This window comes from Mus caroli, unplaced genomic scaffold (assembly GCF_978045245.1).
Source record: "Mus caroli unplaced genomic scaffold, Mus_caroli_1 scaffold_4, whole genome shotgun sequence".
Lineage (NCBI taxonomy): Eukaryota > Metazoa > Chordata > Mammalia > Rodentia > Muridae > Mus > Mus caroli.
The window spans coordinates 128,877,782-128,902,928 of record NW_028227259.1 but is presented as its reverse complement, the minus strand read 5'-3'; the positions used below and the strand labels follow the sequence as shown (position 1 = coordinate 128,902,928).

Genomic DNA, 25,147 nt, shown 5'->3' with positions numbered 1-25,147 from the left:
TTCTTTCATATGCATATACATAAGATAAATAAATAAATCTTTAAAAAAAAAAGGGAGTTTAAAATCATCTCAGCTAAATAGTGAGTTTGAAGTTAGCCTGAGCTACTTAAGACTCTGTCTCAGCCGGGCAATGGTAGCGCACACTTTTAATCTCAGCACTCAAGAGGCAGAGGCAGGCTAATCTCTTGAGTTCGAGGCCAGCCTGATCTACAGAGTGAGTTCCAGGACAGCCAGGGCTACATAGAGAAACCCTGTCCAAAAAAAACAAGAGGAAGGGGAGGAGGAGGGAGAGAAATACTGTCTCAAAAATAAATTTTAAAAAGAATGAATAAACAGATAGATATAGATAGATGGATGGATGGGTGGACGGACAGACAGACAGACAAACAGACAGATAAATGACAGTGGTCACCCTTCAAAACAAACTTAAATCCATGGAGAAGTAGGCAGGCATCCTAAACTCTGAGACTGAAAGAGAAGATCTGAAGGCTCAGGAAACAGAGTGTCCACAGGCAGGAGCATGCCACTGGCTGGCCAGCCGAGGTGGCAGTCACCCCGCTAAGTGAGGAGCCCAGTGCAGCCACCAGAGGCGGGGACATACCTGCTGGCCCCTCTCGCTGTCCAGGAGTTCCTCCACCTCCATGAAGCGCAGGATGGTGTGCTTGATCCTGTAGAACAGGGACCGCTCCCAGCATATCGCGCCCGCCACGGGAGGGTGGTTCTTGTACAGCGGCGGGTTGTCCTGGTTCTGCACAAAGATCTTATTGACGATATCGATCTGGAAAGCAAAGCAGGTGCCCAGGTCAGCTTCATGGGCCCCGCCAGCCAGGCAAGAAGGACGACTGAGGGATGCCAATGAGAGCTGTGTGTGGCAGAGCCTTGGGCCCGCTGCAGTCTTTACTTCTGTGGTGGTCTGGATATACTTGGCCCATGGGAAGGGCTACTATTAGGAATTGTGGCCTCTTGGGGGAAATGTGTCACTGGGCAGAGCCCGTCTCTTCCTGGATCAAGATGCAGAGAGCTCCTCCTCCAGCACCATGTCTACCTGTATGTCACCATGCTTCCTGCCACAATGGTAATGGATAAAGCCTCTAAACTGTAAACCAGCCCCAATTAAATTACCCTTTTAAGAGTTGTTTGGCTGTGGTGTCTGTTCGCAGCAATAGAAACCCTAACTAAGACAACTGCTTCTTCTTTCTTATACCCTCTAATCTCATTTTTTTTTTCCTCAGTGTTCCTGATTCGGTTGAATTATTTGAAATCCATAAAGCTGTTCCAGAGGTGACCATTGGCAGACATTACATTTTAGAGGGAGTGTCTCTGGGCTGGGGCTGGGGCTGTGGCCACGCAATCACTGCCAGGGTAGCCATGGGTTCCCCGGCCGGTCACCTCCTTGTAGTACTGTGCCAGGATGTCATTAAACTTCATCATCATCTGACGGTTGATGGCTTCCCGGGAGCGGATATGCTTGAATTTTAGCAGCATGTCGAAGGCCGCTTCCGCTGAGCGAAGTGTTTTGAAAGATTCGTCAATGAAATTTTTGGCTTCTTTCTCAATAACCTGTCAGAAGAAAGGAGGAGGAAGGAGAAGGACAGGAAGGGAAGGGAAAAGAAAGAGAGGTGGGGGAGAAAGGAGAAAGGAGAAGGGAGAAGAGAAAAAGAAAGAGTTGAAGAGAAAGCTACAACTTGACATGGTCTTGCAAGGAAGCAGATGAGGGGGCTCGGCAGCTTGGGACCAACAGGGCTCTGCTGCGTAGTAATGAGAGCGGGCATCTAGTCAGAGAAACTGTGTGGGCTGGGGCATGGCTCAGTGGGGAAAGTGTTTGCCTCGCAAGGATGAGGGCCTATGTTGGGACCCCAGGAGCTCCATGAAAAGCCTGGGTGGCCATACCTGCCACCCCTGCTCTGAGGGTGGTGGCAGAGATGGGAAGATTGCTGGGTGCCAGCTTCAGGAGGAAAACTTGAGGTTGGGTTCAGGGAGAGACCCTTGCCTCAAAGAAATATGTGAGGTGTGGTATAGCAGAGTAGCCTCTGAGTGAGTACATAGATGCGTGCAATACACACACACACACTCACATGCACATGCATACACATGTGTGCACACATACACAAATGCACACACATGCACATGTGCACACACATGCACACACACACTCACACACATACACACATGCATACATGCATGCACACACACACACACACACATACATGTGCACACACACACACACACACACACATCTTTAAAAGGAGCCTCTGCTTCTGTGGTTGAATCGATGGCTGGGTCACTTGCCAGAACTTCAAGCTTGAAGTCTTCCATCACGTATTTCCAGTATGGGGAGGATCTGATGCTGAATGGATCAAAGCTCAAGCTTTCCATAGGAGCCACCAAGCTGTCCACCCTGCCAAGGACATCGTCAATTCTCTTGGGGTCCCCTGTCACAGCCTTGAGCTCTGGGCCAAATATGTTGTAAAATTCTTCCAAGACCTGGTAATGGGAAGACAGGATGGGAGGGGGCTAAGCACCCTTGGATTTACCCTGAACATTCGCATCGCAAACAGATGCAACTTCAAAAGTCCCCACACACAGGCAACCGTCTCCCCGTCTGAGACCTTCGGGGACTGCACGAATGCACACGTGGTAAGACTCAGAGTCCCTGGGTCCCAGAGAGATGGCTCAGTGGTTAAGAGCACTGGAGGGTCTTACCAAGGACCTGAGTTCAATTCCCAATCACCCACAATAGCGGTTCACAGCCCTCTGTATCTCTCTCATTCTGGATGCTTCCCATGTGAACTCTGGCTGAATATGATATCTACTGTACATGTACAAGAACACCAGAGAGAAGGTGAACCAGAGTTCTTGGTAGCTTTACCAGGCTGAGGTGGGGGAGGAGGTATTGGTAGAATGTAAAATTAAAACAGTTTAACCCACCACGTGGGTCACCACAATACCAACCGTGTTGAAATGTGTGCACGTGCGCGTACCACCCCTGCTGACTCCATGTTTGAATGAACGGCTTTATTTACTCTGAGATGGTATGTGACCCTGGATGGCCTGCAACTAACTAAGTAGACCAGGCTGGCCTCGAACTCACAAAGATCCACCTACCCCTGCCTCTCTGGTGCACTGGCACATCCGTCGATTTTATATCTGGATTTTCTGCTGCTGACTTGGCTCCATATGGCTCCATTGGTAAAGGCGCTTGCCCAGCAGGCGTGAAGCCCTGGCTTCCATCCCCAGTACCACGAACACCCGTAATCATTGGCTATACCTCTAATTCTAATGCATGGAAGGCGGAGGCAGGAGGATCAGAAATTCAAGGTCTTCAACAACAAAGAGACTTTGAGGCTACCCTGGGCTATATGAGACCCTGTCAAAAGGAAAGAAAGAAAGAAAGAAAGAAAGAAAGAAAGAAAGAAAGAAAGAAAGAAAGAAAGAAAGAAAGAAAGGAAGGAAGGAAGGAAGGAAGGAAGGAAGGAAGGAAGGAAGGAAGGAAGGAAGGAAGGAAGGAAGAAAGAAAGGAAGAAAGAAAGGAAGAAAGTCATAAAGAATTTTAACGTTCCATGCTGCCGTAATGACAAGGGGAAGGGGAAAGATGTACAAAGAGAAGGTGTCATGCTTCCATTGTCTTTCCAGAATGTGCTCCGTTTGGTCCTATGAGGGCATGTGTGTGCCCATGTGTGCATGTGTATGAGGGGCCAGAGGTGGGTGTCAAGTGACTTCCCCACTCACCCTTCAACCTTGTTTTATGTGTTTGTTTTTATGAAGCCAAGGCAGAAACACATGGCAGGAACCTGGATGCAGGAACGGAACCAGCTCGCTGGCTTGCTCTCCAACGCTTGCTTGCTTAGCCTGTTTTCTTTCTTTCTCTTTCTCTCTTTCTCTCTCTCTCTCTCTCTCTCTCTCTCTCTCTCTCTCTCTCTCTCTCTCTCTCTTTCTTTCTCCTCCTCTCATATATTATATCCCGACGGCAGTTGCCCTCCATCCCCTTCCCCCAGTCTTCCTTCCTCACTCCCCCCTCCCCCCTAACTCCCCTCAGAAAAGAGCAGGCCTCCCAGGGACAACAACCAAACATGACATAACAAGCTACAATAAGACCAGGCACATAGCCAGGCACGCCTGGTGGTGCACGCCTTTAATCCCAGCACTTGGGAGGCAGAGGCAGGCGAATTTCTGAGTTCGAAGCCAGCCTGGTCTACAGAGTGAGTTCCAGGACAGCCAGGGCCACGCAGAGAAACCCTGTCTCAAAAAAAAAAAAAAAAACAAAAACAAAAACAAAAACAGCCACACAGCAGCATCACATCAAGGCTGGGACAAGGCAGTCCAGGAGGAGGAAAAAGGTCCCAGGAGCAGGCGAAAGAGTCAGGGACAGCCCCAGCTCCTTCCTGTGGAAATAGTCACCTTGTTTATGTGTCAAATCTCTTACTGACCCTGGGACACTCTAGGATTCAGCAAACCTGGTTGGACACTGAACCTCAGGGACTCCCCCCTTTTCAGCACTGGGATTACAGCAGGCTCTCAACTTAGGCTGTGATACTGGAGGCTGGGGATCTGAGCTCAGACCTCTTGTGATTGCTATACCAGTGCATTACTGACAGAGCTGTCTCCCTAGACAGGGGCCTGGCACCTGTGCCCCCAGCTTTTAGCTGTTTTAACTCACTTTGTTCCCCTAGCAGGGGCCCTGTGGGCTCTCCAGAGGGATGCCAAGTGAATGAGAGGGTGGAGTCCCTCCCGGCAAGGGCTGTGCTAGCCACCCAGTCAGACACTAAGCACAAGCCCCTATATCCAAAAGCTGTGGCAGTCGGCTAATACAGAGCTGGTGGGTGGTAGGCAAGGGTATTGAGGCCTGAAGGGAATAGTGGGAAGGTAGGGGGAAGGAAACGGAAGAGATTTAAAGCCAGGACAGGCAAATGCCCAGTACAAGGAGAGCTCTGGAGGTGGCCTTGCAAAAGAGAGGTCAGAGCCCAAAGAAAAGTTGCAAAGACTGCTGGGAAAATGATTCAGTCAGTGAGAACCCCGATGACCCAAATTTGATTCATAGTGGCTCAGCTCACGCTTGTAATCCCAGTACTCGGGGAGGCCTCTGAGGCTCCCTGGTCAGGCAGCCTAGACACACACACAGAGTCACAAAAGACCTAGGGTGCAGTGGCACATTCTGGTACCTTCTAGAACTCTATACACCATTCTCTCAATAGTCTCTTTTCTACTGGGCCCTTCAGGTCGGCGGCGTGATGGCGCCCCTCATCCAAAGGCCCGAATGCGCCCTCCCCATCAGACAAGTAAACACACATCTCAGAAGGGGCTCCCACCTGCAGAACATCTGAAAGGTCCTGGCAGATGTTGGCCATGTAGTCTGTTCTCTCAAACAATCGCTTCCGGTCAAATTCCCATCGTGCCTCCCGACCAGAAGCCTCAATCTTGGCCCGAATATCGAAGTAAGATTTTTTCCATAGCTTGAGAGTGTTTCTAGCCTCCTGGGTCTTAAACTGAGCATTTGCTCGGTTTTCCCTGTTAAACAAAGAGAGGTCAGGCTTTGAACACAGCTGCCTACATCTAAACCACGCGCCTCCCCCCTCCCGCCCCCTTCCTAGGGCATTGGTATCTGGGAGGATTCTCGTCCTGGACCTCCCTGGCACCAAGATCTCCTCAGGGAATTTGTCCTCATGTACCATTGCAATAAGGACACAGAAAGGGCCCCCAAGCTGGGCCCAGGCTGTCCTCCACAGCAGCCATCTGACCAAGCTCCATGGAAAACATGGGTGGCTACCTGAAGCAGAGAGAAGGTGGCCTTGGTGCCTGTCTTATGATCACCATGGTGGCTGTCATTCTGGAGCGTATACCCTGCCTGTCACTGAACTCACCCACGAGGACCAGGTAGAAAGTAGGGAATGGCCAAATTCGCCTCAGCAGTAGAACGTGCGATTAGCCTTAGGAGACCCTGGGTTTGCTCCCTATGGCATGCTCACACAAAACAGTCAAAAACCATCATCGCCCTGAACGTGTGACAGGCTGCTCCTCCTGGGGGGCCAGGCCCTGGACTGACCATCCCTGCCTCAGTCTCTCCAAAGATAACTAAAGAACAAAGTCCCAGGCAAAATCACACAGGCGCGCTTGCCCACCAGCTGGAGACTGCTTGGCTTTTAAGAGCGTAGACTTCTGTCATGAGGCCCAGAGCTCAGGTCCTGGCATGCACTTTGGGCAGCTCACACAGTGTGTGTTAACTGGAGCCCCAGAGGATCTGATGCCCTCTTTTTGGCCTCTGCTGCAGGTATCTGCACAGACACACCTATACGCGTAAATAAAGATAAAACCCTGTCTCAAAAAAAAATCAATAACTTAAGCTTGAGAAATCATACACATACATAATTGTGTTATGCAATATAATCACATACAGAATTGTGTATTTCACTGTATAAATGAAGTATATATATGCATGTGTATATATACATATACATATACATATATATATATATATATATTATGTTTGAGCAATGGGATATTATTCAGTCATAAAAAGGAATGAAGTCCAGATGATACACATACATTGTGGATAAAGTCTTGGAGACACCACACTGAATAAAATACCACCCAGAAAAGACTTTGTGTTGCAAGATCTCCAGGTCTTGGGATTAGAGAGGACAGAGGTTTGAAGTGATTGATAAAATGCACATGACATCTTTGGGAGATGAAAAAGAATGTTTCTTTTCAAATATATTCTAAAATAATGTGCATATATGTGTAGAGGTCCACCTGGGTGCATCACCCAAGACGGCCAGAAGAGGGCATCAGATCCCCTGGAGCTCTAGCTCCAGGCAGGAGGTTGTAAGCTTCCCTGGGTGCTGGAAACTGAACCCAGGTCCTCTGCACACGCTCTTAATCGCTGAGCCACCTTTCCAGCCCCATGCTCTATAAATCAATCGATGGGATGGCTAGTCCCAAGAGTATTCTGCCAGCATCTGAATCTCCGTGATAATTATTTTGCAGTCCTAGGGATGAAACCCAGGCCCTCAGGACGCTTGGAGCCTGCTCTACCATTGAGCCCCACCCACCCCAGCTCTGAATCTCGAACAGCCGGAACAGAGCTGCTGGTCTCCCAGAAGGAACCCCAGGCTGGCCCCAATGGCTTCTCACTTGAACAGGGTGCGTAGGTTGATGACTCGGCACACGCGCTCAGCGATCTCCCAGGCGATGCGTTCCATGAGTGGAATCATCCTCTCGTCTCTGTTGTAGTGTCTAGAAATGATCCACACCATGCGCAGGGCACTCATCATGGATGGAATGGTATCCAGGACCACATGGAAGCTGGAGCCGTGTGTGATGTTCTGCCACAGCCACGCGGAGGGAACAAAGGGGGACAGAAGAGGGACTTAGTCTCAAGGCCAGGAATCTCTCTCTCTCTCTCTCTCTCTCTCTCTCTCTCTCTCTCTCTCTCTCTCTCACACACACACACACACACACACACATACATTACATATTCCAAGGGTGGCACATTCTGTTTTTCAAGTCCACTTGTTTCTGTCCTTCTCTATCAAGAGACACCATTCCTTCCCCACCCCATGGGTCTATCCAGGCCCTGCTACTTGACTGTTGGCAGATGAGGGTTAGTGTAGGGGGACCAGAGGTTCTTGTGCTCACAGACAAGCACTAGGGAAACCAAGATGGTTAAACACACAGCATGCTCTCTTGGAAGGGAGACATGTCTAACTTCTTTTCCATCCAGAAGACTGGGAAGAGCTGTGGCTAATAGCCTGGGGACCTCTGTGCTATCTATAAGGCCAGACCACATCATGTCCCCCTGACTCTTATGTTTCTCCCAATTATCCTCCCCTTAGCTTGAGCATCGTTTCTCAGTCAACAGAGAGACATTTGTGCTGTGCTTAAATGTACGTGAAATAAACTGCCTGGTGTCAGATTCTCAAAGTCTGAACCAGCACCGGCTACTGAGTCGAATGTTCTTCTTGCCTCCCGTGGATCGACATTCTGCCAGCCCTAGTGTTTGCACACACACAGGCACACGCACACGTACATACACACATGGTACACACATACAGGTACAGCCAAATGCCCATACCTAAAAAAATGTTTCTAAATAAAGATTTAAAAGGAAGCAAGCAGGCTAGTGAGATGGCTCAGAAGGTAAGAACACTGACTGCTTTTCCAAAGGTCCTGAGTTCAAATCCCAGCAACTACATGGTGGCTCACAACCACCCGTAACGGGATTTGAAGTCCTCTTCTGGTGTGTCTTAAGACAGCTACACAATGTACTTATGTATAATAACAAATTAATTAAAAAAAAAAAAAGGAAGAAGCTAGCCGACCCATCAGAGCAACAGGAAGCAAATGAGGAAGGTGACACGTGGCATATCTGACTTGGAACCTGCAATTCAGTCTTTTAAATTAGTATTTGAACTCCATAATACAAACACGAGGTGTCGTAGTGCATCCTGGGAGCGTCAGGCGGACCAGAGCTATGCACTTCCTGCCAGCCAGGAAGCAGAGAATCAGACTGAGAGGGGCCCTTCGAGAACAACAGTCCCCTGCCCCCCCTCCCCGCCGTGTCCCTCCTCATCCCAGCTCCTATGGCCTATTTCCTCCAGTAAGACCTCCACCTCCTGAAGGTTCCAGAATCCCACAGAACAGCAGGACCGGAAGCCCCTGGGTGACAGCCCCATTCAAACCACAACACAGCGTGTTATGCTCACGAAGACAAAAATGCAGGAACACAATTGAAAATCATAAAGGATAACTATTTAGGGCCTGGAGAGATGGCTCAGTGGTTAAGAGGCATGTGCGTCACCTCCAGAAGCCTCAGGTTCAATTCCCAGCACTGCACCTGTGGCTCATGACTGCCTGTAAGCCTAGCACAGGGCCAGAGCCTCTGTGGGCACCTGCATTCCTGTGTGTACAGGCTTATACATCATTAAAAAAATAATAATAATAAAAAGAACTGCTGGGTGATGATGGCACATGCCTTTAGTCTCAGCACTTGGGAGGCAGAGGCAGAGAGATCTCTATGAGTTCAAGGCCAGCCTGGCAGTGAGACTCAGTGTTGAATGGGTTCAGGTTCTCATTGTAGGTGCTAAAGGTATTTACATGTAGACTATTGTAATGGGTTCTGCTGAGGTTTGCTCTGTTGCTATGTATTGTAACACTAAATACTGACACACACACACAAGATCCGGTTGCCCTCAGGGATGAGAGAATCCTCACACACAACAAGTAAGGCTATGTGACCTTGTTCCTTCATTTAAAACTATTGGTTGAATAAAGATGCCGGCAGCTGATAGCCAGGCCGAAGAGAGGTGGGTTGGGTTTCGGTTCCCAGGCTTGGGGTCTAAGGAGGACCACGAGGAACTGTAGAGAAAGAGGAGAGACGCCATGGGGCAGATGAGTCTTGAAAATATGGCCATGAGGACTGGTCAGTTGGAGCTAAGAGGCCCAGATGGAACATGGCTAGTTATAACTCAGGGTGATGGATCGGGAAGTAGATTAGAGGTTAGATATCTGCCCAACTCTAGTGCATTAAAGGCTTGGGAGGACATTAGCCGAAAGACCCAACAAAGGGGAGAGAGAACCTGTAGAGACCATAGCCAGTGGATAGGCATGGCCCCCGGTTGAGGGATGGGGCCGCCCACCCACCTCAAAATTATTAATCCAGAATTACCCCTGTCAAAAGGAAATGCAGGGACAAAGAATGGAGCAGAGACTGAAGGAAAGGCCACCCAGAGACTGCCCAACCTGGGGATCCATCCCATCTTCAGAAACCAAACCCAGGAACTATTGCTCATGCCAAGAAGCACTGGCTGACAGGAGCCTGGTATAGCTGTCCCCTGAGAGGCTCTGCCAGAGCCTGACCAAGACAGATGCAGATGTATGCAACCAAACATCGGACTGAGCGTGGAGACCCCACGGAGGAGTTAGAGCAAGGACTGAAGGAGCTGAAGGGGTTTGCAATCCCATAAGAAGAACAACAATATCAACCAACCAGATCTCCCAAAGCTCCCAGGGACTAAACCACCAAGCAAAGTGAACACATGGAGGGACCCATGACTCCAGCTACATATGTAGCAGAGGATGGCCTTGTCAGACATCAGTGGGAGGGGAACCCCTTGGTCCTGTGGAGGCTCAATGACTCAGTGTAGGGGAACACTAGGGCGCTGAGGCAGGAGTAGGGGAATGGGTGGGGGAGCACCATCAGAGAGGCAGGGGGAGGAGGGATGGGATAGGAGGTTTGTGAAGGGGAAACTGGGAAGGGGGATAACATTTGAAACGTAAATAAATAAAATAACCAATAAGAAAAATTTAAAGGCTTATCTTAAATGTTCTGTGTCATTTATCTGGGAACTGAATGATCAAAGGTGGAGTAGAACACCACACCCCCATTTGAGATTAAATAATTAATATAACGGGTTTGAATTTAATGCTGCTGATAGTGAGGTTAGAAGTGGTGTTGGGGATGAGGGGATACCACAGTCAATGAGTACGTGTCTTATAAACACAAGGACCTGAGTTCAATCCCCAGGACCCAGATTAAAAAGCCAGGTGTGGGTGATACATGCTTGTCAGCCCACACCCAGGATACACAGACATCAGAGTTCCTGAGGCTCAGGGATCAAACTATGTGGTTGAGTTCCAGGCCAATGAGAGACCATGTCTCAAAGGAACAAAGCAAGAGCTGGAGGGCTGGCAAGATGGCACAGTGGTTAAGAGCACTGACTGCTCTTCCCAGCAACCACATGGTGGTTCACAACCATCTGTAACAAGATCTGACGCCCTCTTCTGGTGTGTCTGAAGACAGCGACAGTGTACTTACATATAATAATAAATAAATCATTGGGCCAGAGCGAGTGGGGGCCAAGCCAACAGAGGTCCTGAGTTCACTTCCCAGCAACCACATGATGGCTCACAACCATTTGTACAGCTACCGTGTACTCACATACATAGAATACATAAAAAAAAAAATGGAGAGATGGCTTGGTAGCTAAGAGCACTGGCTGCTGCTTTTTCAGAGGACTGGGATTAGATTGCCAGCACCCACATGGTGGTTCACTAGCATCTGTAACTCCTGGTCCAGGGGAGCTGACACCCTCTTCTGTCCTCCATGGGCATCACGAATGCACATGGTCATTGACATGCATGCAAGCAAGATACCCTTTTTTTTTTTTAAAGCTTGGTGTGGTAAGAGGCAGAGGTAGGTGGATCCCCGTGAGTTTGAGACCAGCCTGGTTTATACAGCTAGCACCAGGATAGCAGGGCTATACAGAGAAACCCTGTCTTGAAAAAGCAAAAGAAAGAGAAAAAGAGAGAAAGAGAGAAAGGAAGGAAGGAAGGAAAGAAGGAAGGAAGGAAGGAAGGAAGGAAGGAAGGAAGGAAGGAAGGAAGGAAGGAAGGAAGGGAGGGGACTCTGGTAGCCCAAGCTAGCCTCAAATTTCCTATATGACTAAAGATGACCTTGAATTTCTGATCCTTCGGCTTTGCCTCCTGAATGCTAGGATTATAGGTGAATACCAACATGCAGGGTTTGTGTGGTCCTAGCCATGGAAACCAGGGCTTTGTGCATGCCAGGCACGTACTCTCTCAGCGGAGTCACAACCCCAGCTCCAAAATGTCATTTTAAAAATGACATCGACGCAGAGCTCCTCACAGAGCTGGCTTCCCGGAACGCAGCCCACCCTCCGTACCTTGAAGTGACGTTCCACAGTGGACAGGAAGCGCACATTGTCCGAGGCCTCCATGTGGAGCTTGAAGAGTTCCGTCAGGATAGGCTGCACATTGGCCGTGAGCATGGACTCTGCTTCTTTGATCACCTCTAAGACCTTCCTAACAAATGGAAGCTTCGTCTGCTCATAGAGGGCGCTCAGCGTTGCGTTTCTCTCTCTCCAGAACTCGATTTCAGCCAGAGGGCCATTGCCCTAAGAGAGACATGAGCGCACAGATACACATGGTCATTTCCCCAGTGCCGCTGTCCCAACTGCTCCACATAGCAGTTCAATCAGAATGGACCTCAGGACCCTACTGGGAATGCAAGACAGCACCCTGCCTTTCCTGACGCATCCACAGTGCCAGAAACTGTCACTACAAAGGAGAAAGCCCCACAGAAGAGACTCAGAAACTGTTCCAGTGTATTGCACAGGTGTGTGTGTGTGTGTGTGTGTGTGTGTGTGTGTGTATGTGTGTGTGTGTATATATATATATATACACACACATACACACATATGTATGTGAGCTCGTGTATACACACGAGTGTGTGCGCATGTATTCTTGTGAGTGTGTGTGTATATATGTACATGTGTGCATATACATGAATATGTATCTACTTTGTGAGAATGTATGTGATTACGTGAATGTTACAGGTGTGTGTATGTGTGCATATGTATACCCATGAACATGTATATGTGTTCCTGACAGAAAAAAGCGAGCATGTGTTTGTGACCATGTGTGCATTGAACGTGTATATGTGTGTATGCATGTGAGTGTGTGCACGTTGAGTGTGTGTGCTTGTGTCAGGAAAAGTGTGTGTGCGTGCATGTACAAGCTCATGTAGACTAGAGTTCAAACTTGGGTGTCATTCAGCAGGAACTATCTTGTTTCGATTTTTCTTTTAACTTTTTTTGTTTTGAAGCCAGGTCTTACCAGGTAGCCCTGGTTGACCTGGAACTCACTATGTAGACCAGTGTCTTGGGGCATCTACTGCTGGGATGAGACACCACTGACCAAATCAGCTCGAGGAAGAAAGGGTTATGTCAGTTTACAGTTCCCCAGTAAATCCATCCGGGAGAAAAGTGGGGCAGGACCTGAAGCAGAGGCCATGGAAGAATGTTGCTTACTGGCTTGCTCCTCATAGCTTGCTCAGCTTGCTTTCTCATATGTCCCAGGAGCACCTACCCAGGGGTGGCACCACCTACAATGAGCTGGGCCCTCCCCCATCAATCATCAATCAAGAAAAGGTACCACAGGCTTGCCCACAGGCCAGTTTACTGGGGGGCATTTTCTCAGTTGAGGTTCCCTCTTCCAAAACAACTCAAGCTTGTGCCAAGTTGATGGAAAAATGAGCCAGCACAGTTGGGATTGCTTTGAAGTCACAGAGATAGCTTGCCTCTACCTCCAGAATGCTGGGACTGAAAGACTGGACCACCAAGTCCTCACACAACTTGCTTTCTTATTTCAAACAGTTGACTTGGGTTCCTAGGGATGGCAGCCCAGCCAGCTCAGCCCCTGGTGGTCTGAATAAGAACGGCTCCCATAGACTCTTGGGTTTAAATGTTTAGTCATCAGGGAGTGGCAGTGGTTAAGAAAGATTAGGGTCCGGGCATGGTGGCGCACGCCTTTAATCCCAGCACTTGGGAAGCAGAGGCAGGCGGGTTTCTGAGTTCGAGGTCAGCTTGGTCTACAGAGTGAGTTCCAGGACAGCCAGGGCTACACAGAGAAACCATGTCTTGAAAAACAAAAACAAAAACAAAAACCAGAAAAGAAAAGAAAAGAAAAGAAAAGAAAAGAAAAGAAAAGAAGAGAAAGAGAAAGATTAGGAAGTGTAGCCCTGTTGGTATGCCACAGGGGTGGGGGTGGGATGAGAGTGAGGGTAGGGTGGGCTTTGAGTTTTCAAAAATCCAAGCCATTCTCAGTATCTCAAGAGCTCTCTCTCTCTCTCTCTCTCTCTCTCTCTCTCTCTCTCTCTCTCTCTCTCTCTCTCTCTTTGCTTGCCTGGCAGAATGTAGCTCTCTCTGCTGCTTCTCCAGCACCACTCCTGCCTGCTGCCCTGTTTCTACCATGCTAATCAACTAAACCTCTCAAACTGTAAGCAAGTGTCTCTTCACAGCAATAGGGCAGGGACTAAGACAGGATAAGCTCTGTCACTCCAGACAGCGATCTGAGAGCACCTGAACAAAGGCAATGCTACGACCGTCCTCACCCACAGCATCTTTTAGGGAAGTCTCCAACAGGGAGAAAAAAGAGACCTGTTCCTCGGGGTGCTGGGTGTAACCTGCGCCAGGCTCCTTCCAAGCCCCTCCGCACAGAATACCTGGGGCTTCTTCTTCATCTGGGAATCCAGCGCATATGAAATCTGGCCCAGCCAGTGGATCACACACTGTTCCAGAGTCTCCACCAGTTCTGGATCGGACACCAGCTCCGATACGTCTCCCTCCACACTGATGCTGGGCATCTCCAGTTTGATCTCACCTGGTGGAGGGCATCACGTTAGAGCCTAGCTTAGGAAAAACCTGTAACGTTCCTGTTCGTCAGCCAGCTCTACCCTCCCGCATCATCGGGTCATTAGCCCATCTCCTCGGCCGTCTCTGGCTCGATCTCTTTCACAGGCATGTGATCAGATGATGGTCTGAGACCGGAGTTCTGCGCTATTTAAGAGATCCTCCGAGACTGGGGAGGTTGCGCAGTGGTTAGAGCCACTCTCTGTTCTTCCAGAGAACCAGAGGTATCAGCGCTGTAACTGAGCTCCAGAGTATCTGACGCCCTCTTCTGGCCTCCGCTGGTACCTGCTCTCACGCGCACTCTCCTGCCGCTGCCACCACACAAATACACAAAGTAAAATACATCTTTGGAGAGGGGGAAAGTAACTGGTGTAAATGAAGATAAGTCGGGCTATCCAAATCAAGATAATGTAAAGGAAGAAAATATTTAAGTCCCGATTCTTTGTGCCAGAGACTGGAGTGAATATGTCCATTCGACAAGAGCAGAAGGCCCTGGGGAAATAAATGGAGTTAAAACATCTCAGAACTAAACAGAGCAACGAGCAAGGAAAGGTCCAGCTGGAGCGCTCTTCAGGCACATAAAACACAGGAACTAGGGGGATGCCTCCATGGCTAAAGTGCTTGCTGCACAAGCATAAGGATATGAGTTCAAATCCCCACAACTCCTATGCAAGCCAAGAGCAGTGGTTCATGTCTGTCACCCCAAAGTGGAGACAAGTGGATTCCCTGGGGTTCGATGACCAGCCAGCCTAGCCCAGTTGGAAAGCGAGAGACCTCATCTCCAAAAAAGACAGAGAATGCCACCTAAGGAGCAACACCTTACCGGGACCTGCACACACAGGTGCACCTCCACCCCCACCCACGAAGAGGTAAGAAAAGATGTGGTTCTTCTCACCACAGGGACTTCATTGCTTTGCTTCTAAACAATTCCGTGGCCGGGCGTGGTGGCGCACGCCTTTAATCCCAGCACTCGGGAGGCAGAGGCAGGTGGATTTCTGAGTTCGAGGCCAGCCTGGTCTACAAAGTGAGTTCCAGGACAGCCAGGTCTATACAGAGAAACCCTGTCTCAAAAAAACAAAAAAACAAAAAACAAAAAAAAACAATTCCGTTTCCAGTGAGCATATAAACAAGAATTCTCGGGGCTTGAGATGTGGTTCAGCAGGTAGGGCGTGGCACAGGGTTCAACCCCCAGCATTACATAAACAGAGCACAGAGCATGGGAGCACACAGGTGTGACCTTAGCCCTTGGGAAGTAGAGGCAGGAGGATCAGAAATTGAAAGTCAACCTCGGCTCTTTGACACAGATCTGGGCTACAAGACACCCAGTCTCGAATTAAAAAAGGGGTGGGGTGAGGGTTGTCTAGAGATATGAAATGGCTCAGTGGTTTAGAGCACTGGGTGCTTTGCCAGAGGACCTTGGTTAGACTCCCAGCACCCATGTGATTCACAACAGCCTGTCACTCCAGTTCAGTTCCAGGGGATCCAGCACCCTCTTCTAGAATGCATGCATACATGCAAGCCCCAAACACATAAAATGATACGTTAAAAAGATCATAAACTCTTAGGAATTGGTAGCACATGCCTTTCATCCCAGCATTTGGGAAGCATAGGGAGATAGAACTAGAAGCTCAAAGCCAACCTGGCCTACAGATGGAGCTCTAAGACAGCAAGACAGCCAGGGCTACACAAAGAAACCCTGTCTCAAAAACAACCAACCAACGAACCAAACACCAAACAAAAATCACAAAGTGAAACAAAAATGGTTCTTAGGGTGAGCTATTAGTTCTTTGCGCACGGCTTGGGGGCGGGGCGGGGCGGGACGGGGCGGGCGGAACAGACCTTCAAGCTGCTGTATAGTCCTTTGAATGTTGTTCTCAAATTTCTGCAGATTCATTAAGAACTCATCGCGGATCAGTTGGACACTGTGGTACTCCATCGGCTCCCCCGGGATGGCCACCGACTCTGCCAGGTCATAAAGAGAAAACTCCTGGTTCTCTCCAGACAGTGTCCCCTGGCCTGACTCCGATTTGTGCTGGTTGAAGGACAGTGCGGGCATGAAAACCTGCAAAGGCACAATGTGTTACAGCTAACCTGCTCAGGGTCTCCAGCTGTCTGTTACACTGATGGATGTGCAAGTCGGTGCCAGGCCTATCGCTCCAGCCTTCAGGAGGCTGAGGCAGGAGGACTGCAGTTTGAGGCAGCCCAGGCTGGCTTTTGAGACAAGAAGGATTTTGATTCAACGGAGGTTGCAGGTGACGTCTGGATCTACTTATGTGACACGTGACCGCTTAGTGAAATTGTGTTTCACTCTGAGGATATTTTATAACAAATGGCTTGCTTGGCTTAAGCAAGCAGCGGCTCTGTTCTCAGAAGTCTCGAGACTAAAAGATGTCACCCAGAGGCCTGGTGTGGCAGGAGCTGACCTGTGATCCCAGCACTTGACAGGCAGGTGCCGTACAACTACCCATGAGTTCAAAGCCAGTCTGGTCTACAAAGGGAATTCCAGGCCAGACAGGGCTATGAGGACCCTGTCTCAAAATCAACCTATGTTAAATGAATAGGCACACAGACAGAGCTAGTGGACTCTCCAGCCCTTCTTTGGAAGCAGCCACTGTCTGGGAGACGCCAGGGTCTCTGTGGGCTCCGCGGTTACCTGGCAGATGACGTCCTTCAGGAGCTGGAGCACCTGAGAGTTGATGACGCCGTACTCCATGGTCTCTGGCATGATTTCCATTGCTTCCTTCATGTCCGTGGCTTCTGGGATGGCGTCTAAACACAAACACACCCTAAGCATCCAGCCAGTGGGTGGCGGGGACATTCTTAGGCTAGTGTCCTGGGAGTCTCTTCTTCCTGTCAGAGGCTCTGGTCACAAAGTCAGAAGCCAAGGTAGGCTAACCTGGATCCAAACAAGCCCTGGGCAAACGAGACTAAAATAGACTACGCTGACCTTTTGAGTTGTTGGAAGTTTTTAAAGACAGTGGGAGCTAAAAAGTTGCCCTGTTTTTCACATTACAGTATTAACACGGGGTCTCGGGGACAAAAAATTGATAACTTTGATTTTATTTATTCAGTTATTGTTTTCTTCCTTTTTCTGTTTTTCTTTTATCTATCTATCTATCTATCTATCTATCTATTTATTTATTTATTTATTTATTTATGTAAGTACACTGTGGTTGTCTTCAAGCACACCAGTAAGAGGGCATCAGATCCCATTACACATGGTTGTGAGCCACCATGTGGTTGCTGGGAATTGAACTCGGGACCTCTGGAAGAGCAGTCCGTGCTCTTAACCTCTGAGCCCTCTCTCTAGCACCTAAATGTCATATTTTAAAAAGATGTATTTAGGGGGCTGAAGAGATGACTCGGCCAGTGCAGCACTTGCTGTTCTTGCAGCATTTTTTTTTTTAAAGATTTATTTATTTATTATATGTAAGTACACTGTAGCTATCTTCAGACACTCCAGAAGAGGGAGTCAGATCTCGTTACGGATGGTTGTGAGCCACCATGTGGTTGCTGGGATTTGAACTCCGGACCTTTTGAAGAGCAGTTGGGTGCTCTTACCCACTGAGCCATCTCACCAGCCCCTGTTCTTGCAGCTTTGAGTTCAGTTCCTGGCACCTACATCACGGGGTGACTCACAACCATCTGCCACTCCAGTGCAAGGGGATCCCGTACCCCCTTCTGATGTTTGAGGGCATCAGGCATGCATGGGGTGCACAAAAACACTCATACACATAAAACAAAAAAAAAATACATCTTAAAATACGCATACAGCTTATCTCCAGGGCTGGAGAGATGGCTTTGTAGTCAAAGGATTGCCACACAGGCCTGAAGACCAGGGATAGGATCCCAGGTAAATGCCAGGTGGGTGTGGTGGCTCACTATAATTCTAGCCTTTGGAGGGAGAGAAAGGGAATTGATGCCCAGAGCAAGGTAGAGAGACTAGCCGTACCAACCGGCTCTGAGTGGGTGGTGGTGGTGAACCCCTCCCGGCATTCAGTGGGTTCGAGGTTAGCCTGGTCTACAGAATTCCAGGACAGCCAGGGCTCTATACCTATCTTGAACCCTGTCTTAAAACACCCCCACATACCCACACAAAACAAACAAACAGACAGACTGTACCCATGAAGAATGCCCCCCTGCCACACACACACACACACACACACACACACACACACTCACACACAAAGCTTGAAGGTACCTTTTGAACTTCTGAGGAAAAAAACCACATTCTGTTGCAGAAACTCCTCGGGAAGAGAGGCGAGGTTCACGTGCAGCTCCAGCCTGTTGATGATGCGTTTTACAATTTTCTGAAACAGACGGGACCCCATTGGGCCCACAGGTGAGCGCTCGGTGGGATGTGGGCGTCCCTAATATGATTAAGGAGGCCGTGGCTATACAGTGGCCACAGAAGAACTAATTCACAGTCGGATCCCTGACCCTGAGCCTGCATCTTCTACTAACCAGGCTGGGCAGTGACGATTGTGGTGTACTGAGCAGAGAAGTTGACCAGGAGCGGGGTGGGGCCGGGAGGGGAGGGGCGGGGCGAGCGGGATGAGGCAGGTGGGGCGGGGCGGGGCGGGGCAGGGCGGGGCAGGGCGGGGCGGCTCCTGGAAAGAAACTAGCTGCCTCTGGCAAGCTGGTTTGTTGTTTCAGGGTCTTCGGTGGGAATTACGCTTATGTCTTTAGGGAGGAGGCTGCTTGTACAATTATTTCCTTTCGAAAGATTTATTTATTGGGGTCGGAGAGATGGCTCAGCGGTTAAAAGCACTGGCTACTCTTCCGGAGGACCCTGGGTGCAGTTTCCAGCACCTACATGGTGGTTCACAACCATCTGCAACTCCAGTTCTAGGGTGTCTGCCCCTCACTTCTGGCCACGTGTGTGCCACTATATTGGGTCCCTCTTTTCTTTGTAAGCCATAATTCCTGATGGGACAGTTTTTTTTCCCCCCTGTGTATCCCTCAGCCAATCAAAATGAGTCTAAAGGTCCTCTGGGACATCTCAATACAGGATTCTGAAATCTCCACTCTAATGCACTGTGTCCCTCGCATGCTCTGTATCTGTTGCCCTGTCATAAGGGAGGTCCCCAAGCCACTCTTCCACGGAGGGCAGAGAGCAGGGCGCACCTTGCCATACAGTTTGCTGTAGGTCTCTACCTCTGGCTCTTCGTCATCCATATCAAACAGGGAGGGGGTCATGGAGTCACTTCTCAGCTTTGAGAACTTGACTGCAAAACACAATGCATTGTGTGAGTTGAGATGGCCAGAAAGAAGGGTTTCCCAGCACCCAGATACCTTGTTCTGACAACTCCTGACCTCTACATAGCCTTGACCTGTCACATGCCATGTGACATGTCCAAGATCAGGAGTGCGGCAGTCACAGCAGGCTACATATCCAAAAAAAAAAAAAATTCTCCAGTATGAATCACAGGTCTATGTGTGTGTTGGCTGTGGCGCCTAGCAGCTAATATCTCTGGCTTTTTTTCAACCTTATAAGAGATTTATGAGTAAATGAGACACAAGACTAGGGGTGTAATTCTGCGGTAGACACTTGTTTAGTGTGCACAAAGGCCCTGGGCTCCATCTCCAACTCAGCACAACAAACAGGCAGGTGTAGTGCTACAGACCTGTCACCCAGCCTTTCAGAGCCGGGGACAGGAGGATCATGAGTTCAAAATCATCTTAGGCTACATAGAGTTCATATCTACATACCCTGGGCTCATAGCCTAAGGTACGTGAGAGCCTATCTCAAAAATTATAGATAGAGAGAAGCTGAAAAGATGGCTCAGAGTTTAAGAGCATTTGCTGTTCTTCCATGGGGACCTGGGTTTGGTTTCCAGACCCCACATGGCAGCTAACAACTCACTATAACTCCAGTTTCAGGTGTTCTGATGCCCTCTTCTGGCCTGTATGGGTACTGTAGGCAAAAGGCACACATACACACGCAGGCAAACAAACGCTTGAACGCATAAAACAAAATGATCTTCTTAAGAAATAAAACTAAAAAAACAACAAGAAGAAATCAAAATACTTTGGTTTGGCAAACCCCCCAGGACCCAGGGAGGGCTGGAATCCTCCAGGGGTTCCAGGTTCAGCAATGAGAGCTTCAGCTGGCCAGGCAATTAATTGTACAGAAGGGTGGCTTTCCAGATTGGCTCCGTTCTGTATGGAAAGCACTGTATATACAGGGCAGCTTTGGGAGCAGCTCAATGGGGGACACTAAAACCTCTCTGCTGTCCCCCTCCCCAGAATATGGGACAAGCACCTGTACTTTCGCATCCTGGAGTGTCAGGTGACCTCTGTCACAGATGCCAGCATGCTGGCTGGCAGGGGAAATGACAGTACCAATATGAATTGCACACTAGTAACCTTCTGCCAAAAAGACATTCAGGGGTGTGTTCAATGGCACTTCAAATAGTTAACACCGGCTTGGGTTGAGGTGCTGGACGGCACCATTGGTAAAGTGTTTGCAATGTGAACGCGAGAACCCAGCATCCCGTAGAAAACCAGCTATGAAGCACATGTGTGTAATCCTGGCCTTGGAGAGGCTGTGACAGGAGAAACACTGGGGCTCACTGGCCAGGCAGTCTAGTCTATCCTCTGTGCTCCAGGCCAGTAAGAGATCTTGGTTCAGAGAACAAGGTAGGCAGCTACAGAGGAACGCCACCTAAAGTCATGTGTGTATATGAATATATGCAGTTGTCTATGCACATGTGTACAGCATACACACCAGTGTGGGTGTATGTGTGTGCAAGTATGCACACATGCCAGTAAAGAAATGGTTAATGCTGAGTTTTTATGCTATGGGTTTTGTTCCTTTGCTTTTTACAACAGAATCTCATGTAGCTAAGGCTAGCCTCAAACTCACTATTGAGACCCTGTCTTTTTAGAAGAAGAAGGAGAAGAGGAGGAGGAGGAGGAGGAGGAGGAGGAGGAGGAGGAGAGGGCTGGAGAGATGGCTCAGTGGTTAAGAGCACTGACTGATCTCCCAGAGGTCCTGAGTTCAATTCCCAGCAACCACATGGTGGCTCACAACTATCTGTAATGAGATCTGATGCCCTCTTCTAGAGTGTCTGAAGACAGCTACAATGTACTCACAAAGAAAGAAAGAAAGAAAGAAAGAAAGAAAGAAAGAAAGAAAGAAAGAAAGAAAGAAAGAAAGAAAGAAAAATTTAAAAGCAGAACTCGGGAGGCAGAGACAGGAGGATCTGAGTTTGAGGCCAGCCTGGTCTTCAAAGTGAGTTCCAGGAAAGCCAGAGTTACTCAGGGAAACCCTGTCTTGAAAAAAAAAGCAAAGCAAAACATAACATAACAACAACAACAACAAAACAACAACTAAAGAAAAAGACAATGAAGAAGAAGAAGAAGAAGAAGAAGAAGAAGAAGAAGAAGAAGAAGAAGAAGAAGAAGAAGAAGAAGGAGGAGGAGGAGGAGGAGGAGGATGAGGAGGAGGAGGAGGAGGAGGAGGAGGAGAAGAAGAAGAAGAAGAAGAAGAAGAAGAAGAAGAAGAAGAAGAAGAAGAAGAAGAAGAAGAAGAAGAAGAAGAGAAAGAAAACCCTACATTTTGTTCCTGAATTTAACTGCCAACCCTCACACACACACACACAAACACACTCACCCTGCCTCAATCTTTGTCTGGCTAAGAGAAGTGACAGCGTGAGCCCAGACAATCGTGGAAGAGCCCACATGACAGAAAGGAGAGACGGGACTGGTGTGCCCACCGGCCAAGGGGTGCCAGCAGTTGTGGTCTTCCCTGAGAGCTTGCAGAGGGCATTGGATCTGGGCCCCCTGGATCTGTGAGATGATGTGTTTCTCTTGTTTTCTGCTGTCTCATTAAGGCTGGGTATAATGACAACCCAGGGACCCTTGTGCACAGATCCACCACCAACTCCACAGACTCACCCCGCCCCCTGCAGTGGCGGCTTCAGTTCCTCCAGTCACCCACCTGACATTTTTTCGGTGGCCTCTACTTTTTGATAGTCACTCTCCTCTTCCTCTCCCTCCTCTTCAAAGACCAAGGGAATGTCTTCTTTCCGGAACCATAACAGGGAAGGTAACAGAAAAGAGAGTTATCCCCATATGAGAGGGCCACGCCTTTGCTTTAAGGACAGCCAAAGTGTAGAGACATGCCCCATAGAGGACTCATAAATGTCACTGCAAAATCTTATGCTGGGTCCAGTAAGGAAGACTTGTGTCGATTCAGACAAGGGTGAAGGGCACTCCGTATCTCAGTTACAATTAGCCTGGAAGAAATACAACCAACCAGAGAGTATGAAAGAGACTTGGTACATCACACTGTGGTGTGTTCTGAGCACTGGGCACAGCCTAGAAACTTCCAGTAAGCCCAGTGTGGTGGTGCTGGCTGTAACCCCTAGATTCAGGAGGTAGAGGTGGAAGGACCAGGAGTTCAAGGCTAACTGTCACTAATAACAAGTTCAAGATCAGTCTGGTTTGTCTCAGAGAACAAAATGAGGGCCAGAAACAACCCCAGGAGCAGGGAGCTCTGAGGTGAGACCAAGACACTTACAGAGTGAAGGCACCTAGCCAGGCGACTGAGTCAAAGAAGACACAAGGGAAGGGACAATTGCCTGCTGCTAGCCAGAGTCTCTGGAGATTATGAGAATTTAGGGTCCTAATGCATCTTTTTTTTTTTTTGGTCTTATTTTGTTTGTTTTTTTAAATGTATATAGAATACCCTTAGTATATCCTGGAATCTGTGCTTTTAAATTTTTTTTTAATTTAATATATGTAAGTACACTGTAGCTGACTTTAGATGCACCAGAAGAGGGCATCAGATCTCATTACAGATGGTTGTGAGCCACCATGTGGTTGTTGGGATTTGAACTCAGGACCTTTGGAAGAGCAGTCAGTGCTCTTAACCACTGAGCCGTCTCTTCAGCCCAAATCTGTACTTTTATTTGGTTATAATGAATGGGCCTAACTCAGAGGCCCAGAATAATGTGTTCAGGCTCAAAGTTCTACCTGGGGGAGAAAAATGAAGGCTGGGAAGGTTAGATTCCTGTGAGGCTGAGGCAGGAGGATTGAGAATTTGAGGGTACCTTGGGTTATATAATAAATTCCAGGCCAGCCTGGGCTACGAGACCCTGTTTCACAATAATGAAAAGAACCAGAAATAAGCTATAGCAGAGCAGAGTGTGTCATAACGCTGTCTCTTCCTCTCTGGCCTCCTTCCTCTCCCCTCCCTGCCCTTCTGGCTTGCTCACTATGGAGTTTAGGTGCGCCTCACTCAAACTTGCTATGGTCCTTAGGTGACCCTCCCGCTGCCTGAAGCATCTTACAGGATCAAAAATTCCGTGTCCCGGGAGGTGCGCAACCCTGCACTGTTGAGAGCTTGAGAGCGAGGATGGGCAGCGCCCCTCAGAGCACAGATGAGAACTGAAGATGAGAACCTGGTCCTGGGCACGTAGTAGGGCTAAGTGCCAGCCTCTGCTCACGCTCACCTGGCTCCTCCACCTCCACCTCCTCAGGCACCAGGATGCGGTAGAAAAACAGAGCGGAGGCATTGTCCTCGTCGCTCAAGTGGTTGAGGAAGTGCAAGATGCAGTCCTCCGCCTCGCTGTCATCACGGCTCAGCATCTCCTCGAACAGCATAGGGTTGTTGAGGTTGAAGGCGGTGTATATGCGGTCGCGCATCCACAGGACCCGCAGGTCATCCATGGCGCAGACCTGAGCAGCGCAGGGCGCAGAACAGACTGGGCGGGGAGCTGGGCGGGCGTCTGTGGCAACGGCGACCCTAGCAACGGGGACCTGGGCAACGGCGCCAGCACGGGGCTGAGGGCCCTAGTCTGCAGTCAGGAAAGCTAAGGTGCAAGAGAATTAGTAACTGAGACAAGACAAGGGCACGGCTTTGTGGCAGAGCCAGGCAGTACTAGAAACAGGTTAGCTTCTGAAACGGGTTAGCTTCTGTAAGTAAACTTGACACCAACCTACACTTAGTAGGGAAGAAGGAATCTCAACTGAGACATTACACTACCATCAGATTGGCCTATGGAGCCTTTTCTTGATTCCTGATTAATGTAGGAGGGCCTGGCCCACTGAGGGTGATGACACCCCTCACAGGTGGGCCTTAGTTGGCAGCTGAGCAAGCCAGGGCAAGCAAATCAACACTGTTCCTCCAAGTCTCCGCTTCAGTTCCTGCTGTGTGCTTCTGCCCTTAATGATGGAGTGTAACCTAGGATAAAATAAACTCTTCCCTCCCAAGTTGGTTTTGGTTGGTGTTTTACCATAGCAACAGAAGCAAACCAGGTCAGGCAGGCAAGACTGGCTTCAGCCATCAGGCACTGTGAGGACACTCGACAGGCCCTACGAAAGGACTAGCTCTTTCTGGCATAGGGGCTTAGGGAACAGGATCACAAGAAAACAAGACACTGGCATCTCAAAAATATACATTTATTTTGTCACTAGCAAAAGGGAGTTCAATATTGACAGGCAGACTAGTCCTTCCATGCATCTATCAGTACAGTGCAGCTCTGGCTGGCTCCCGTAGTTTCCGCCCCAGGTGCCAGCTCCAGAACGCAGCCTTGATGTATCATCCTGTGGAGTTGCACGGTCTGAGGATTTCTTGATGTATTAGAGCAGTGGTCTGCTGGTGGGCAAACTGCTTCTTCACAACACCATGAAAGTTCCTAAGGCCCATCTGGATAGTGTGGCGTGTGTGCAAACCCAGACTTACGCCCTCCGTAGAGAAATGTGATCTTGGAGCTGGTTTTGTTTTTATTTTCCAAAACTTGTTCAAACTCTAAATCACAGCTTGATGTGCCAGCCCTGTAAGTTACCAGTGGACGGTCTGTGCCTTACTACTCCTGCAGACGGAGCAGTGGCCTGAATGTCATTACACCATGGCCAGCATTGCATACCTTTAGTGCCAGCTGAGAGACTAAGGCAAGAGGATGGCAAGGCCAAGGCCTGCGTCAGTGCCATTA

At 49.0% G+C, this 25,147-nt stretch overlaps 1 protein-coding gene across 1 annotated transcript in view; it reads right to left on the bottom strand.

Annotated features, from left to right (window-relative positions):
• Positions 1-23,917, bottom strand: part of Dnah10 (dynein axonemal heavy chain 10) — a 111,875-nt gene extending 87,958 nt beyond the window's left edge. Inside the window, exons 1-13 of the mRNA XM_021162419.3 lie at positions 23,666-23,917; positions 22,150-22,230; positions 19,332-19,432; positions 18,406-18,514; positions 16,858-16,973; positions 16,044-16,266; positions 14,018-14,175; positions 11,679-11,909; positions 7,129-7,319; positions 5,307-5,505; positions 2,290-2,484; positions 1,390-1,560; positions 602-778 (exon numbers count right to left, since the gene is read on the bottom strand). Coding sequence (XP_021018078.1) covers positions 602-778; positions 1,390-1,560; positions 2,290-2,484; positions 5,307-5,505; positions 7,129-7,319; positions 11,679-11,909; positions 14,018-14,175; positions 16,044-16,266; positions 16,858-16,973; positions 18,406-18,514; positions 19,332-19,432; positions 22,150-22,230; positions 23,666-23,882 — 2,169 coding nt within the window. The 5' untranslated portion in view covers positions 23,883-23,917. The remainder of the gene's footprint in view (positions 1-601; positions 779-1,389; positions 1,561-2,289; positions 2,485-5,306; positions 5,506-7,128; positions 7,320-11,678; positions 11,910-14,017; positions 14,176-16,043; positions 16,267-16,857; positions 16,974-18,405; positions 18,515-19,331; positions 19,433-22,149; positions 22,231-23,665) is intronic.
• Between the last annotated feature and the right edge of the window lie 1,230 nt (positions 23,918-25,147).